The following is an 18,906-nucleotide window of genomic DNA, read 5'->3' as shown; positions in this document are numbered from 1 at the left end:
ATGTATGTATGTATGTATGTATGCTTTATTGGTGATTTATACTTACAAGTATTTTCACACGTCATTTTTTCACAGACATAATTGACCATAAATAAAATTATCTACCAATACAATATAAATTTAAAACCTATTTTCTTAGACAAGATGACAATTAGGTAAAATGACAAAGGACAAAATAAATATACATTTAGACAACAAAATCGCAACATCTTCACAAACAGAGCTAGCAATCTAAGTCATTGAAACTATTGTTCAAAAATTCGTTTAGTGAGTAGAATGCTCGACGTTTTAAATATTCCTTTACACTAGCTTTGAATGATAGTGAATCTAAGTTTTTAGTTTTCGTGGGTAATGCATTATAAAACTTCATCCCATAATATGATACGCCATCCTTTGTTTTATTGAGCCTATGAAAAGTTATGTAAATGTGTTCTTTGTTCCTTGTGTTATAACTATGCAAATCCTGTTTTACAGTTTGTGAAACTATGTTCTCTTTAATATAGAGTAGGCATTGAAGTATATATGTACAAGGGAGTGTCAAGATACCTAGCTCAACAAATCCACTCCTACAGCACTCTCTGTACTTGATATTTTTTATTATTCGGATACACTTCCGTTGTAAGGCAAATAAAGTATTTGCATGTTTCGAATGGCCCCATGCAAGAATTGCATATGATAAAATTGAATGAAAAATGCCATAATAGGCTGTAATTACAGTTTCCATTGAAGCAACTCTTTTAAGATTCCTGATAACAAATATAGCTTTAGATAATTTAGCACTTTGAATAGCTATGTTCCAAGTCAGATGTGGATCTAACGTTACTCCCAATATCCTAAAATCTGAATTTTGATTGATAATTTTTTGTTTCCTTAGCGTCAGTGTCATGGTTTGTGTCTTTGATGCATTTAAAGATAATCTGTTTGATTTTACCCATTTATCAACTCTTCCTATAGCTAACTTCATGCACTCATTGATTTCTTCTTCACTATCACATTGTTTAATAAGAGAAGTGTCATCAGCAAACATAATGTGGTCGGTGTATAGGTCACAATGGGGAAGATAATTAATATATATAAGGAACAAGATGGGCCCCAAAACAGATCCCTGTGGCACACCGTGCTTTAATTGTGACAATTTTGAAACACCATTATCGTAAATTACATACTGTTGTCTATTTGATAAATAAGAGTGGATTAACTGTGCACTTTTGTTTCCAAAACCATAATTTCTTAGTTTATCGATTAAGATTTTATGTGATACGCAGTCAAATGCTTTGGTAAAATCAAGACCTGCTAAACTAATGTATTTTTTATTTTCAAATCCTTTCATAACTGTTCTTGCTAAATTACTCACAGCCAGAGCAGTAGACTTCCCTTTTCTAAACCCAAATTGCGATTGACTAATTATATGATGATCCTCGAAATAAGTTTCCATTTGAAGTTTTAAAACAGATTCAAAAATTTTGCTAAACACGGGCGTCAAAGAAATAGCTCTATAGTTATTAGGATCAGACAAGCAACCTTTTTTAAAAATTGGTACTACTTTAGAAATTTTTAATACGGAAGGAAACGTACCACTCGCAATACATTTATTAATTAACTTTGTCAATGGAGATAGTATAACATCCTTCATTGACTTCACAATTTTTACAGTAATGTCATAAGGATCTTTGCTACAGCTATTTCTTAGTCGATCGATACACTCCCTAATTGTACTAAAGCCCACTTCTTTAAAGCTAAAGGTAAAATGGCTCAATTCCATAAAATCTAAAGGATCTATATCATGATCAATTGGAATATTGTTAACAATGTTATCAATTGAGTCAATGAAATAGTCATTAAAAATGTTACAATTCAGTTCAGCGCATGGTTCAAATTTTGCTGTGTTCTTGCCTTTAATGATTTGCCACATCGCAGCTACCTTATTTTTAGAGTTTTTTTATGAATTTATCATTTGTCATCTTTTTCGCTTTTGATAATTCATTTTTGTATCTCAATTTCACATTTCTGAGCATCTCCTTTGTGACTAGAGATGAATTAGATTTTTAGATTTAAGCATATCACTACAGAGTTGCAGTGTTGAACGTAGTTGCTTTAAGCTATCAGTAAACCAGTTTACTTCCCTGGAAGTAGAAGTTGCAAGCCTACACTTTAGAGGAAAAGTGGTAACAATAGTCTCTGAGAAAAGTTTTACAAACATATCGAATTTAGTCTCGGAATCAATTCGTTCGTCACTGATAAACTCCCAATTGACATATTCTAATATATTATACATGCGAAATAATCCAATGTTGGTGATTGGTCTATATGTAATTCTACCATTATTACCACTACAATCTTTATGGGAAGTGATGCCAAGGGTAAAACCAACAGCATTGTGATCAGAAAAATATGTATCAAAGACCGTAACTGAAAAGTCTGGAATGTTTGTAAAAATATTGTCCAGACATGATTGCATTCTAGTGTTCTCAAAAACGGACTGCTTCAACCCAAACGTTAGAAAAATGTTACATAGCTGGTGCGCTTTTTCATCTTTAGTATTGAATTTGACGTTAAAATCGCCAGTAATAATGATTAATTTACGAAAATTTAAAGTTTCTAACATATGCAGTAATTGCTCCATAAATATATCGAAGTCTCCGCTGGGCGAACGATAAATAGACACAATGTCAATGTTATGATATTTTAAACCAACCACTTCAAAATTAACTTCCTTCGATAAGCCCAACAAATTCAAAGGTGTACATTTATAAGAATTTTTGATGAGAATGCAAACCCCACCGTGTATTTTACTCGAACGGCAAAAACTCGTTACAACACGATATCCTTATATACTCAACACTTCAATTTCCTCTTTTCTTAGCCAGTGCTCGTTTATACATAAAACGTCATAGTCATGGGCATGCGCTATTGATTCTAGTTCCAAACACTTGTTTCTCAGACATTGTACATTTATATGCATAATATTTAGTGAATCATTACAATTTTGTATTACTCTATTAGGTGACATTGTTTTATTTGGCGGTAGAGATTGATGAGTAAGAATGTGCGGAGTTATAAGTAGTGGCGGGCGGTTTGCCTTCTTAAGTCTAAAAAATTACGATTATTGGTAAAAGTATAATTATGTTGATTTGAAGATTTGACGATTTTATTTATTACAACGGGAATTGACTCTATACAGTTCAGTTTAATATACGAGATCTCTTGCAAAAGGTAAGTGCACATTCGCACTTTTGCACGTCTATTTAGGTGTATGCCATCCTTTACATAGTCAACCTTTGCGAAAGATTTATAAAGATCTAGAAAATAAAATTTATCTCTACATGATACCATACTGTGTATTAATTTATTTGCATGGAATATTAGGTTGTTATATTTAGTGTTAACGTAATTATATGGAATAGAACTAATAAAGACATCACAAGTTAAGTTTAAATTAACGATGCGTTCTAAAACAATTTTAAGTTCGACCAGTTTAAAAGACGGACACAATATATCGTTGGTGCCCGCTACTATCACTAAACTATCCTTACAATTATACGATTTTGAGATATTTTCAATATCTTCCACAACACTACTAAATTTAGCGTTTGGTTTAAAAAATGAGGTAACATGGAAATTGTTTGAATTTTCATTTAGGATTTGACTTAACCCACGTCCGTGACTATCTGCCAATACACAGATTTTCCTTCTTGTTGATAGATTACATTCATATTCACCCTCGCTCGAATATTTTAGTGGCCCTTGATTTTCATTTTTCTTACATTTTAAGATCGGCACTACCTCAGACAATTCCTCATACAGAGTTTTTACGTTTGTTTTACCAGAATTATTTTTATCACGACGTAATGTATTACTTTGTTTAGTCACTTTGTTAATAGTTTGAGAAACCGCATCGGGCGTATGGACTTTAGTTTGAGTACTTTTATTAAATTCACATTTTAGGGTTTGGGTAGACATACTTTTTGATAGCACATCCTTTGACAAACAATCACTACGCATTTTAGTTTGATTTGTCACTTTATTAGTTGTTTGACATACTGCATCGGAAGTATTCATTTTAATTTGGGTAATTTCGTTAATTACTAATTTGGAAGTTTGGACGGACGCGTTTTTTAATACAATGTCTGTAGAAGTATGCTTAGTACAAACAGTAGTCATATTTCTTCCTTTATTACACAATTTGTATTTCAGCTCATCGAGCTCTTTTGTCAAATTTTTGTTTATCATCTTTAATTCATATACAAGAGCCACAAGCCGGGCGTTTTCCTCGTTTAAAGTATTCTCCATGGAAATGCTCTCATTCAAATTATCGTTCATTTGATCCTTTAATTTGTTATTTTGCTTGTATAGTAAATCCATTTCTGACTTTAGTTCAGTCACGTTATTTTTTGGTATAACAATATGTTCATTTGCTTCCAGTAGCTGGTCATCCATGGTTGACTGTTCACAGAACTCGCTTTTAAAAGTAGAAGCATACAAATAGCGTTTGTTAGTTGTGGCTAATCTATTATCCATAAAGCGAGATTGCAATGCAAATATCGCAATCAAGGTCAGGAAGTTTGCAATAATTTAATGCACGTTATCGTACTAAAACTAAGTAGAACAAGTCCTTATAAAAAAGTACTCACGTCAAAAGAACCAGACGTACAGACAGCATTTGCATGTCTGTTATAACTGATTTAATTACACACTGTTTACAGTAAAAGACGATATCTTTACGGATCAAAATATAACACGACGTGTTCTCACTTGAGCTACGTATCGATGCACCCCAATCGCGGGGGGTCTGTCGTAAACGCCTCACACAGCTTGTGAGAGCGGGTGAATCGTTGGCAATCACAGGTGGTCGTAACTGTGTACAACGCAACTTAGAGGGGTTCGTTTGCATAACAACCCGAAACTCAGAAATAAAGCGTAATATAATCGTCAACTATTTCTACGTATCCGTACGTAATGTCATATTTCTTGTTAAATTTGGGAAAATGTGATAGTGAAATATGTACGGGAAAGCGCGCTTTTTCAATGAAAGTATACGAACTCAGAACTTTAGGATTTAATTACAAAAAAAGTATTCACTCAAATGGGATAATGTTTTACGTATGTGATAGAATACACCTTTAACTATACGTCGATACATTTTTATGCATTTCTGTATAATTACGCAAACGTTACAGCGATAAAATGACAGACGCGTTTATTCGCTTATTATAAGATACACTTTAAAAAGTTTTGTTCATATCGATAAAGGACAATTACAAATGATATGATCACGGAATAGAATCAATGACAAAAAAATATGAAGGGCTGCAGGAATTAATAAATTTTGAGCGAAAGAGATAAACGCAACACCTCGAGCGGAGTTGGGGGGAAGGTCATTTAATCGCAAAGTTGTACCTTGCAGCAACGTTTCGTATAAAGCGGCACACACGCTAAGTACACGGTTAAGTAATATATGCATGAAATTGTTGTTATGTTTGCCGCACATCACACATGAAAACCGCAGGTTATTATTCATCTTGTTTCGTACGTAGAGTATTGGCTAATTTACACAAAAACAAACATCCACAAGTTGTTTTCAGACAATATGTACGCATTTATGGCGTTTGCTATTTTATTCATCTTATAAAAAAAGAATGAAGTCGTTTCCTTCAATAATAGCTGCGTTGCAATGTTTTTGCTTTTCCGCTAATTACGCAAAAAGGGAACAAGATATTTCCATAATTTTTTCTACAATAGCTACAGCAAGAATTGGGTTATGTAATACCCGAAATGTATGAATTTTCGTGGAAAAATAAACTATTTATGGACCTGTACAGTTGAGCATCGCGACAAATCACGCATTTTAGAGTACTTTTTTTGTGAGGAAAATTCGATAACGTAAAAAGTCCTGGCAGCAAAAATTTACAATTTACGTATGTTAACAACAACTTACCAATTGATACGTTCCAAAAATTTCATTAATATCGGCTCCAGCGATTTTGAGATTTGAGCCTTCAAAGTGAGCGGACTCTACATTTTACTCCGATAGTAGATGACTGTCTATATTACATGCAAAACGAATTGGAACTACTTCTCATTTTGCAAGTTAAAATCCCTTTATTCCCTGGACTTACTAGTACAAATTTTAAGCCCATAATTCGCATTAGTAGGCTGCGCAAAAGAAATATTTTAACAAACAATCTTATTACATCCTTATACCATGCTTATGTTACGTTACACATAATAGCTCAGCCAAAAATATGTCTCTGTCCCACCTTACGTCGGGTAATTTAAATTTTTATTTTAGTTTGATAAACTTTATTGTACGGCTGTAATTGAAATATCAATAAATAATATCTATCTATAGTCGAAATAATTTAATATCCTCCTAATAAAAAATGAACTTTGATGTTTCCCACACTTCTTAATTTATTGATGGTTATATCGACTTGAAAGTAAGCATATCAATTCTCACCTCAAAACTTCCAAAGATCTAACATCATCAACTGAATTTACCCAGATATGCTATGCGTTGTTTCTCTAAGATCATTAACATGTGATTGAAAACTAAAAAATCATTATATTTAAAATTACGATTATGAATGTCTTATTTTATGGTAATTATTTATTTTGTTATAGAATCGATATTGTGGCGTACTTTATCTTTCGTAGACGTTTTATATCCATGGTATCCCATTCATTTATCAGTTCCCTTCAAGTTTGTGCAAAATTCCACTCATTCATTCATTCATTGACTTCGTTTTAATTTCCTCACTTTTAAGTTCTTACACTTCCCCCAATTTCCAAACAAATTTCCCTCAACCTTTCGTAAAGTTCTCATCTCCCTCTCAAGTTCATTGCAAGTTTACATGGAACGTTACGTCTTCATTGCTGTATATTACCTAAGGCCCACCAATCCCATATGCTGTGCGACATTGATAGTTATTAGCCAATTGTCAAAGAGTAATAAGATTGGAAGCGCACATAATTTTAATAAATGCAGAAGAGTTGAATTGCTATACACCATTGCAATATGTTTTATCGTTTCCTTGATAAAATTTGTGTATAATAAAGACACTTTGATGTCATTCCAAAATTGTTTATCAAAATTCTTTCTTACTGAAATAATCTGAGACGTTAATATCAATATTATCCAACGTGACATTAATGACTTAATGAGCATTTTAAATTTAAAATTAGTTTACGCGAGTGGAGCAAGATTATTCCGTGGAATAAGGGTTATTTATGGCTTTATAGGTTATACGGTTATCATTTCCAATGTCTCCGATGGTTGCAAGGATTGGGAAATCTGTGAATTTTTTCTACTCGGCAAACCTGGTAAACCCATACAAAACATAAACATAAACAATGCTAAAATACGCCATTATATTCGTTAAAGATCTCAGTAATTACAAATCTAGAGACTTCAAATATTCACCAAAAGCTTCTGCTATAGTGTAGATGTGCAGGCTCTGGTCTATTTTGAGTTAGATTACGCGTAAGATTGATAAATTGAAACTTTGCTAATGCATAATTCCTTCTTATTCATAATTTATCTAAATGAAAACCGTTAAAACCCGCATTAAATACTCGTCCTTCTTAACAATGCAGTGGATTAGTACTTTTTATTGTGAGAGCTTTCACCATCTGCATTTTTATTTGAAAATGATTATGATAATTGAATAAAAACGTTAGCTAAGCTACATATCAACATCGATTTTATTTATCAAATTATTTACTTTACCCTTTAAACGCCTACAAATGATTGGTATTATAGTGTCAACGTATTCGATTTCAACGTCAAACGATTGGATTGCGTTATGGTGCATACTGTAAACGACTGGCCGTCGGAAGGGGGGAACATTTTTCCAAATGTAGGATCTTCATGTACGTAAACATAATAAAACGGAAGAATCCGAAAAGCCAGGAATTTCAATTGTATGAAAACGTGAGAAAACTCACAAACTTAAAGAATCTGAATCTCATCAATATAATACATGTAAAAAAGTGAATAATACAAGTCTGAATAATGAGCGATGGGAAAAATTTGGAATCAAATGTACGTAACAATAAAAAAAATCGGAAGAGTTTGGAGGAATCCATAGAAATCATATGAATCTGGAATAGCTGAAGGATCGTATGCAATGTAGGATTTTAAAACATATAAAACACGTAAGAAAAATTGGAGCTGTCCGAAATGCAAAATTTCGAACATGCAGTTTGGTACTAAGGATTGAATGAAGCAACACACCGAATAACAAAATTTATTGTGGTAATTAAACCCATAATTTGAATGCTCCGAAATGAAATCATGTAAAACTGTTCTCTGTGAGCCAGATTGCAATTTTTCAAACAAATTTCACGATTAAATAATAAATGTAACAGTATACGTTTAAACATTCTTTGTATCACGCGTATTGCAGATTAGTGAAAGTAAACGCAGTATCCGATGATATATCTTAAACCGCCGTAGAGAGGTGGAGCCGTTAAGATTTTAATATATAAGCAAAACGGAAAATGGACTCAAGCACTCAAAGCTGCGCACACCAACATGAATAAGATACAGGTAAGCCTTTAGTGTCTATGTATATATTGTGCTAATGAAATCGTTCCCTTTAGGTATTCGCCATTGTGTTGATTGCAGTTGCATCTGGGGAGGAAGCGAAGAAACAGGAAAAACGTGGTCTTTTAGGATTGGGGTATGGACATGATGGATTAGGGCTCGGCGGGTTAGACGTTTTGGGAGGTCACAATGGTTTGGGTATTGGAGGAGGTGCAGGCGGATTAATTTCGGCTGGTTTGGGAGGCCTGGCGTTAGGAGTCAATACCGTTACGACTATTAACAGAGCTGTGCCCATCCCAGTGCCACAACCGGTACCTGTTACAGTTAACCGCCCCATACCAGTGCCATTTCAAGTCCCAGTGCCGGTTGATGTTCCGAGAGCAGTTCATGTACCTGTGCCTCAACCAATTCCTGTTCCCGTTAATAGGCCTGTTCCAGTTCCAGTACCACGTCCAGTTCCGGTACCGGTACCGAGTCCCGTTCCCGTTTCAGTACCTCAACCTATCCCAGTTCCAGTACCACAACCGGTGCCTGTTCCAGTTCCCCAACCCGTCCCGGTCAGTGTACCACAACTCGCCCAACCAGTAGCTACAGCCGGCGCCGGATTGTTAGGAGCTGGACTCGCATCGGCCCCCGGACTGTCCGGAGCTGGGCTTGCAGCTGAACTAGGAGCCGGTTTGGGCCATGGAGCATTGGCAGCTGGTTATGGTTCCCTTGATTTAACACATGGTTCATTCGCTTTGGGGCACGGAGGTGCAAGTTTAGGACATGGAGCAATTGGTTTCGGTCACGGCTCCCATGTATGGTGATTTACCATTGACTGTTAGTTAAGTTCGTGTACAGAAAATAGTACCTTGCTGGCTTTGTACAATTTATTTCTAAATAAATTTTGTAAAACATATAAGTACTACAGCATGCGCGTCAATCGATCCTTGTCTAATCTTAACGCGCAAAAATTTACAACTTTGAAGTACCTTTCGATAGATAATTTAGATAATTCTCCCAAAATATACCATACATGCGTCAATTATACGTCAACATAGGTGATTGTTGCATTGTAATAGTCAGTTGCCGCATTTCAGTGAAGACAATGAACACTTACACAATTTTGTTAAGAGTTGGCATCAGCCAATGTGTAAGTTCTTCATTTTGGTTTAAACCGGAAACTAATAACCGCTGTTTCAGGTACTTTTCTCAGTTTTGTGTTACGTTTTTGTAACACTGGGCTGCACACTTACCACCGAGAGTTTAAGCTACTATCACAGTAAGTCAATACTTCTTTTGGTCGCATACTACAATTGCTAAATTACAGTTGAACGGAATGTATTTTACGTAACAGCCGGTTATTTTCTGGTACCTCTGATATTTTCTGTTATTCTTTTGTTGGGAGTGTTAAAGGTGAGTTGGTTCACAAGTATCATTGGATTTGTAACCGATAAGCTTTAGGAAATACTCCTGTTGGTGAGGGTGTGGATCTTATCAAGTATATTGAATGCAGTTCTCCTCTTCTGCCTCCTGTTAACAGCTTCGATACGTATATCACGCTTCGTTGCAGCTCCTTGGGCGATACTTTTGAATGTACTTCCTGTTTTACTAATTTGTAAGTTTATTAACTTTGTCTACTGCTATCCATAAAGAGACTTACAAATTTTAGGGTGGATGTCAGACAATACCGTTGTCGTTGTAGAATGCTATAAACACCAAGAACACACGAGAAAGCAAACGAAGATTAAAAAAGATTTCATTTCACGTGTATTAATAGTGTAGAGTTACAACCTAATGATCTTATTTATTCGCTTGATATAAAAAGGGAAGTGGGAAAGTATTTCCCTTGTTGTGCTGAATGCCCTAATCATAGCAGGGTAGCTGAGACGACTTCTGTTTTTCGAGATGTTAAGTATGCTTTAAACTAATATTACCAACAAATTAGCCTACTACGTACTTTGATACGCATACGCTAATAAAGCTCTCAATAAACAATTACAATTGTATTACTAGTGTTTAGCCCTGACCCGTGAGGGTCGCCGTCGCCGGTGAATAAATTTGCCTTGCCCAAAGAAATAAACTTCGAGACTGTTATCGCAAGAGTGGGACAACGCAGTTTTTTCTGCTCTTTATTATTAGCAAAAACACTTTTCATGGTATTCCAAATCAAATGGATCGGAATACCGTTGGCCACTTGTAATACGAAATGGTGCTTGCTTGTAATGAAGTCTTACGACTTCCTGAAAATTTTCATTGGCAGATTATTTTTGAACTTACTGATGTGGTGTACTCTCCATACAATTGAACCTTGTAATAAGCTGTTTTGCTAACCCTTGCATGGAATTAGCACATCTTTCCCATCATTATTTTATTTGTTCATAAAATCCAAAGGTGGATGCGGAACACGTCATTATAATAAAGCTAATTAGATACTATTATAAACTTCCAGTTAAAAACTTGGTAAAACTCAAATATATAGAAAATTTCCATTAACCAAACAAGCACACAATTTTATACCTTTACTAACAAAGCACAGAATCTTATAAAACATGAACAATAAATAATTTTTTAATATTGTCGTTTCCTTACATTGATAAATTGTAGGTAAATGGAGTATTCCATGATATAGTATACGTTGATGAGTCCTTGTACAGATAAGGAATCTTTTAATCTGTTAGATAAGCAAATGGCATAATATGATTTTGATGGTTTTTTCTTCTTTATCCAATTCAAGAAATTTGCAATTTCTTTCCAATATATTTCCAGAATATTGCATCAGTTAATACTGGCGATCAAAAATGTCTGTCGAGTCGTCTTTGGAAGTTCAGGTTAAGTACGATTTCCCATGTAAACAAAAATTCCAAAGGTTACTCGACAGCAACTCATTTTTGATCGCATGGTAGTAGAAACAGCAAGGCCCCCAAAGTTGGACTCCTGCGATACTCCCGAAGTTGAAATCTTTGATTCTATATTGCTTTCTAGATGGCGCAGGCAGCTTTTTCACCACCTGGAAATTGCATGGTTGCCAACTCTCAAAAATGTATGTATCATCGTAAGTTGTATATACAGGGTGGAACCTCTCAATATCTATATTAAATGGTTGAAATATAGCTTCTGAGAATTAAATAGCCACATACCTTATATTGAAGGCGTACACTTTTAAGTAACTTACAAATGCATTAACGATGTCATCTTTCTAGGAATTCTACATTCTTTCTTCTGGATATAACCACATCTTAGAAGGATAAATTGCGATTCCATCTTGAGCATGTTTTAAGAGTTGAGAGTACATACTTTGAATTAGCAAACGCCACGCCTGATTTGTAATAATTCCCAAATTAATTCAAATTCAAAAGTGCGTTAAGGCGTGCAAAAATTTTGAGCATTCCAAAGGTGTAGCGGGCGCACAATATGAAATTTTATGCCCTTGAAATGCATGGAGGTGTTGACGACCGCCAAAACATCAGATCCGAATAGATGGATGTAATTATGCCACATTTATAAATACTATACATCACGAAATGTTATTAGTCAGCTGTGTCTGTAGTAGTAATCATGACAATCATACGGTTCCTTTATAAATATTTGAAAAAACAATTAAAAATTAAAAATGGATTGAGAAATGCAATGTAAAGAAAAACTGACCTTTTTGTACGTTTCTCATAGGCGTCAAGTGTTTTCGGTAAACCACTCGGTATGATTATTTATTGTATGCCAACTTCCGGCCTTGTTCTTGACGCAGGTTCTTCATTATAAAGCAACAGGACGAGGACATACTTGGGCAATAAAACATATCTATGTTGTTAATATACTTTTTCCATTTACTATGATGCATTGATAAACTAATGATCCATTATCTAAGCACTGTCCGTTCATATATCAGTCTGTGTGAAGTTCACACACGAGTCAGTAACAAATCATACTAGATGCGATCATACAAAGGTTGTTTCAAAAAATTTGCAAATCATGCTTCATTACGGCAGTATGCCAATTTGTTGGTAATTGGATTTTGTACGCTAAGTCACCAACCGGGGTTTTAGGGTAGCTTTCATTCTACTATGCGTGGCTTACACACAAATTAAATTCCCTGAAATGCCATCGTCAGAAAAGGATAGCACACTCGAAGATCCTGTGTGTACCTACCAGTCTTAGAAGCAGTAGTTTTATGTATTTATAGATCACCGCAAGGTGATTTTAAAATATTTTCAAGCACTATGTAGAAAGCCTTACGTCAATGTGTGAAATACAGGTATGTATGTGTCGCTGGCGATTTTAATATAAATTTTTTGGGGGCGGATAAAGGCGCTGTAGAAGTAATAGATCTTATGGCCACCATCTCGGAATACATGCAATTATGTCCCTCAATCATGCTCCAATCAGAATAAATAGTCCTAGAAAACACCGTCCAATAAATAAACACGGAAAAGTTATTTTGAATAATATTTTAGAGAATTGTTGTTTTGATTTTGTTTCTAAATACTATCACTGGGGCTTGTGAAATAGCATTTCCTGAAAAAATTGTGAATTGTACAAATAAATCTCTCAATGTTCCATGGTACAACAAGGACTTAAAAAGGATGCGAAATACCTTACAATTTTTACAACAATTGTATTTACAGTCGCGCAGTGAAAACGTAAAATTGATGTTACGATCTTTTAGATATAAATATCACTTGGCTATTAAAAAGAGTAAAATTGCAGCTCATGATACATTTATTTCCAAATGTAAAAATTCTTCAAAGGCCATGTGGAAAGTTATTAAAGGTCAGTATTGCAAAAATGATGTGAACCCATCAAATATTGACGCAGAGACATTCAATGAAGAGTTTTTAAATATTCCATCTAGCTGAAAATATAGACAGTAATGACCTAAATGATCCTTTAACATATTTATCATCTGTCCCCAAGGTTCAATCCCCACTGCATCTATGTGCACCTTTATCACAAATAGTTGTTAGAGACTCAATCAAACTTTTAAATAATAGTAAGTGCAGGGATGCGTACGGTCACAATTTGGACATAATTAAATGTATAATAAACATAATCATATCACCATTAACTTCCTTGCTAAATGAATGTCTACATTACAGCATTTTCCCGGATGTGTTAAAATTGCTTGTGTTCTGCCGCTTCATAAAAAAGACATTCACGTAACTACTAATTATAGACCGGTATCCATCCTTCCAATTTTTTCGAAAGTATTTGAAATGATTCTGAAGAATCGGATTATAGATTTCATGGAAGGGAATCATTTGTTTTGCAGTAATCAGTTTGGTTTTCGACAACTACTGCCATTCTTAATTTCACTACGCAGATTATTGACAGTATAGAGGCACGTAGAAGTTGTACGTCTATATCTTTAGATCAAACTAAAGCCTTTGACTTGGTATCTCACAAGTTACTGTTAAAAAAGTTAAATTTGTATAATTTCACGCAGGATAGCATAAACTTAATTCAATCTTACTTAAGCAATTTGTACAGTACAACAATAAAAAATCTCAATGTCGAGCTGTAACATTATGCGTTCCGCAGGGTTCCATAATTGGACCTGTTTTATTTTTAATTTTTATTAATGACATTTGTTTCTCTAGTCCAGGTGCCAGATTCACGCTGTATGCTGACGACATAACGTTAACTAGATTTCTTCCGATTTCGTGCAGAATGAAGAAAAAATAAGTAAGGCTTTATTAGATGTAAAACAATGGATTAGTGCTAATAAGCTAATTTTAAATATTAGTAAAACACAAAAAATTCAGTTCTCTTCATCAACGTCAAAAGAAGTAGTATCCATTAATTTCCTTGGCGTCCTTATTGATTCGAAACTGACGTGGGGCCAATACGAAGACAGAATTAGCGCAAAACTGGCTTCAGTCGCGTATCTGTTAAAACATTTATCTAACATGGTGTCGAAACCGATTTTAAAATGTGTCTATTACAGTTATGCCCACTCAATAATTTGTTATGGAATAATAGCGTGGGGCCACTCCACTGCAATGAAATAGTTATTTGTTTCATTAGTACAAAAAAATGTCAGTTTTTAGGACGAGGAGATAGAACCTTCCGAGTCCCGAAAACGCATTTTTTGTACGAATAAAACATAAAATTTTTTCTCCAACCTCCTTTACTTCAAATTATATTCGAATTTAGATTCAGTCACAGTTTCACTACTATAGTATAAGAATTTCTGCTTTCTTGTCCTCACGTGTCATGCCACTCTAGTTTTTAGGTTAACTTATAACCTATTCGTTCTTACTTCTTACTTCTCACCTCTCGCGACTTTGTAGGGAGCAAATCTTGAGGTAGCATGTTCTGCCGTTTCTATAATCTCTGGCGGAGTGCAATCCATGTCGCTATCAGTTTCAGTTATTTTATTGTATATACAATTAATATTGTTATATTTTGTATTGAAATAAAAAACCATACAGTTTTTTAATTAAAATTAATTGCATTTAACTTTTTCAAATTTTGAATTCAAAATGACAGATAATAGTGCAATGGGTCTGAAGTAGATGGCGTTACGCGCGACGGCGGGTTGTCACGTATTAAAATTACGTTCACGGAATATGTAAATTACGTTACACATGGTTTAAATAAAAATAGCGAGCGTAAATCATTTTCAATACATGTACATACGTATGGGTAACATCATTATTTGCATTGAATATGCAAAAATATTTGATTTGTATGTATAGAAATATCTTACAACCTGCAATGTAAAACGATGTCAATGTGACATATCTCCGCCATTGTAATTTTTTAATTGGCCAACTTTCAAGGTCAATTTCTTTTTGGTACTAGGACCAAAAGTATCCACTTTTTGTACAGTTGCCATGGTGAAAGCGATTAATCCGCAAAACGTCATTTTTAGGTACCGAACACTGTCAAAAAATAGCGTCTTATTCAGGTGGTTGGAGAAAAAGAATATTTGCGATGCAAAGAAGGCGTGTCCGAAGTGTAGCTAGTGCTGGATACAGAGAAGACTGTCGTTACATTTTTCAATCTTTCAAAATTCTTACAGCGCCTTCTCAGTACGTACTAGAATGTTTGGTGTATGTTCATAAAAATAAATTAAATTATGTAGCCCATTCAGACATCCACAGGTACAACACACGTAACAGCAATAATCTTGTATGCGCGAAACTTAGACTTAAAAAATCGCAAGCTGCACATAACATAACATAACATGAATTTAATTATTTTGTTGTTGTTTAGTTATGTTAAGATTTTGAGTTTTTTGTTGTGTTTCTTTCTTTTTCTTTTTTTTTCTTATTACACTAAATCATTGCGCGTTAACTATTATGTATTGCCTGTAATTGGAAGGTCTGTTCTGTTGGGCAATAAATCTCTATTATTATTATTATTATTATAACTACTGGGGGCCGGTGTTTTATAACAGGTTGCCTGATCACATTCGATCAGAAAATACAAAGATTTTCAAAAACAAAATAAAGGCATTTTTAACTGAAAACCCCTTATACAATATTAAAGATTTTCTTAACATTGACGTTAAATTATAAATTTTAATATTTCTTAAAGTTTACGTTTTATGTTTTATGTTATAGCAAGTCTCTGTGTTTTATATTTATATGTATTGTTCTGCTTTTATGACGCGTGTAAACATTACTTTTAATGTACTAGCACAATGAATATATATTATTATTATCGGTGTTTCTTGTGAGAACTCAGGTCTAGCCTGGTTAACTAATCGCACGGATTAAAATCAAGTAACGATTAGTGTCTGTGTCTGTGTCTGGTGAAGTTATGTAGGGTCCTAAAAAAAATAAAAGAAATAAATAAATAAAACAAAAATTCACACCCTCACATTGAAAATCTAGAGATAGTATGTATTTCATACTTACCAACATAGCTATTGATGGGCACAATAGCCAACGCTATCAGAAAAGAGGAAAACAAAACAAACAAAAAAATCATTATAATAATTCCTGTAATTTTATTAAATGGAGTTTATTGTGTAAGTGTTTCTTTGGCTTTGCGTTTGGGTTGAATACGAGTGGGTTGTGATAACGTGGTGTGTTTCTGTGAAGAAGGAGTTTTGTGTTTTTTAATTGTATTTATGGTGTTTCTTTATTATTATTATTAAATGTAAATAACACACCTAACTCCTTTGCTTCTAGTCGAGAGGTACTTTATATTATCGTCAGCATTATCATTTTTGCTAATGATAATACTTTCATTTGTCCTCGCCATTGGGATAATCTACGTAAGTGAATAAACCGTATTATTATTCTAACGTTTGCATGCAGGGAAATTATAAAGTTGTCCTGGGTAGGATAATTGTGGCGTCGATTACTTCCGCTGGTATTGTTGTAGCCCATCTGGGTTCGGGTATATACTTCGCTACGGAACGCCATTATATATTTGGAATTTCTGCGATTGTTGTTTCCATACTCTTCCTAGGTGCGTCTACAACCCATTTGAATTGTAAAGCAAAATAATGATTTTAGCGTGGATAACTCATTCTATATTAATCATTTATTACCTGTACATGGATTACAAATTCGAGTCTCAAACAAGTGAAGATAACCAATAATTTATTGCATTGAATATACACTTACACATTTATTTATTAAGTAACTAACTATAATGTTTTCGGTCAAAAGTTTAGAGTTCTCAAATGTTTGTAGAATCTGTATACTCTAATGATGTTGTATCCTCCAATTACTGAAACAATTTAATCAAAAATTTACTTCTAGCTTATATTATGACTATGGTTCCGTTGTGCATTATATTTTACGAGACGATCGCAAAGATGCTTGTTACACGCATTGTCAAACGTAAGGTATAGTTTTGGTAAATCACTACATATAGTTCGTTTCACCAATAATTTAACATTTCTCATTAGGTCGTTAAGTAGCGGGAATTCCCACTGCGACATTTGAAACAATAGGACAATAGCCCCCATTTAACTAAAAGTCAGCGGTTCTCAATAAAATTTTAATGTTTCAAACGCCAAATTGTAGTGCTCGTATAATCGGCCCATTTCCTTAATAATCCATATATTTAAAACGTAGTTCCTTAAGGAATGCGTCGGTCGATAGGACATTAATGACAATTATTTTTTATTGATAATTTACATGGTGGTTAAAATACTAGTCTATAGCCACATAAACAGACCCATAATTCCCGCTGTCATAACAACGGGAGTTATAATAGTTATTTATGTATTAAGGGCATAATAGTGATGTTTATATTCCGAAGGCGCCGAGTTAAAAAGCTCGAGGGCCTATGGCCCGCGAGCTTTTTAGTCGCCCGAGAGTATAAACATCAGTTTATGCCCGTGGTACATACACAATTTTATGTTTTACAAATAGTTTTCTTCGTCAAAATTCGTTTACAAAATAATTCATTATGTTTGATCGAGTATGCGTGGTTCGAATTTGTTTATGTGATAGAAACCATCCAAACGTCAAACGCAATTTTAAATCTTGTGATTTAGTAGGTATTGACAATTAATAATTGACGTTTCTAATTTTCAATGTCGCAAATATGTGTTTGTTTTGTCATTCAGTATAAATGAGTTACTATGGTGAATCTTAATGCCCTAGGGCATAAAGTGGTACTTTATGCCCGCGTATCACAGATATAAAATGTGCTGTGATAGGTTAGTAAGACATAAAATCTAATTCCCTGTCAGAACAATAGGACTACTTTGACAATTAATTGACATTTACGGTAAAGTCAAACACAACGGTTAGCTGTCAATCGTGTAATATAAGTCAAAACCTACAGAAGGAACGAGAATGACATTTCATAGGTGGTAACCATGTTATATTTCTTAAAATGGTCTTCTTTTACGATACTTAACTTCATTCATTTTGTAGGTTGTGATGCAGATCCATTGTCGTAGCAATTGTGTGTAAAACAACATTTTAAAATACATCTAGGTACTTTTACGTCGCTCGGGTATTACCTGTTTCCCTCAGGGAATTATTACTCTTGATTTATCCCTAAATACATTATCTACTATAATTAAATAGGTAGACACGGGTCCAAGTAGTTTCCCCCAATTCAACAGTTAGTAAAACTCGATCCTTCTTCAGTTCCCTTCAAGTTTGTGCAAAATTCCACTCATTCATTCATTGATCCCTCTTTGATTTACCTTGACTTCCCCCGCTCAATGTTTGTTCTTCCTCCCAATAAGCTTCGTTTTAATTTCCTCACTTTTAAGTTCTTACACTTCCCCCAATTTCCAAACAAATTTCCCTCAACCTTTCGTAAAGTTCTCATCTCCCTCTCAAGTTCATTGCAAGTTTACATGGAACGTTACGTCTTCATTGCTGTATATTACCTAAGGCCCACCAATCCCATATGCTGTGCGACATTGATAGTTATTAGCCAATTGTCAAAGAGTAATA

General features: G+C 34.3%; 2 protein-coding genes and 1 long non-coding RNA gene across 3 annotated transcripts; 2 read left to right on the top strand and 1 right to left on the bottom strand.

Moving 5' to 3' along the window:
* The first annotated feature begins 7,849 nt into the window (after window positions 1-7,849).
* On the top strand, window positions 7,850-9,442 carry LOC116182500 (tetra-peptide repeat homeobox protein 1-like). The gene is made up of 3 exons (XM_031503031.1): window positions 7,850-8,254; window positions 8,406-8,548; window positions 8,602-9,442. Exons 2-3 carry the CDS (start codon window positions 8,534-8,536, stop codon window positions 9,352-9,354), a joined length of 768 nt encoding a protein of 255 aa, XP_031358891.1. The 5' UTR covers window positions 7,850-8,254; window positions 8,406-8,533; the 3' UTR covers window positions 9,355-9,442.
* Window positions 9,443-9,583: 141 nt separating this feature from the next.
* On the top strand, window positions 9,584-10,541 carry LOC116182501. The gene is made up of 5 exons (XM_031503032.1): window positions 9,584-9,680; window positions 9,731-9,809; window positions 9,858-9,943; window positions 9,992-10,145; window positions 10,200-10,541. Exons 1-5 carry the CDS (start codon window positions 9,636-9,638, stop codon window positions 10,310-10,312), a joined length of 477 nt encoding a protein of 158 aa, XP_031358892.1. The 5' UTR covers window positions 9,584-9,635; the 3' UTR covers window positions 10,313-10,541.
* Window positions 10,542-11,082: 541 nt separating this feature from the next.
* On the bottom strand, window positions 11,083-12,341 carry LOC116182499. Its single transcript, XR_004147537.1, has 2 exons — window positions 12,176-12,341; window positions 11,083-11,537 (listed from the first exon to the last, which is right to left on the bottom strand). It is a non-coding gene; the product is annotated as an uncharacterized LOC116182499 (long non-coding RNA).
* Window positions 12,342-18,906: the final 6,565 nt, after the last annotated feature.

The sequence above is a fragment of the Photinus pyralis genome, unplaced genomic scaffold, assembly GCF_008802855.1.
Source record: "Photinus pyralis isolate 1611_PpyrPB1 unplaced genomic scaffold, Ppyr1.3 Ppyr1.4_unclustered_Scaffold5698, whole genome shotgun sequence".
Lineage (NCBI taxonomy): Eukaryota > Metazoa > Arthropoda > Insecta > Coleoptera > Lampyridae > Photinus > Photinus pyralis.
The sequence above is the reverse complement of the archived record's forward strand: the minus strand, read 5'-3'. Positions and strand labels throughout refer to the sequence as shown.

Bases quoted from the DNA above. Each gene is read 5' to 3' on its own strand.
- LOC116182501 (XM_031503032.1), top strand. From the start codon at position 9,636: ATGAACACTTACACAATTTTGTTAAGAGTTGGCATCAGCCAATGT. The intron at 9,681-9,730 runs GTAAGTTCTTCA...CCGCTGTTTCAG, and splicing joins GAGTTGGCATCAGCCAATGT to GTACTTTTCTCAGTTTTGTG. The intron at 10,146-10,199 runs GTAAGTTTATTA...TACAAATTTTAG, and splicing joins ACTTCCTGTTTTACTAATTT to GGTGGATGTCAGACAATACC.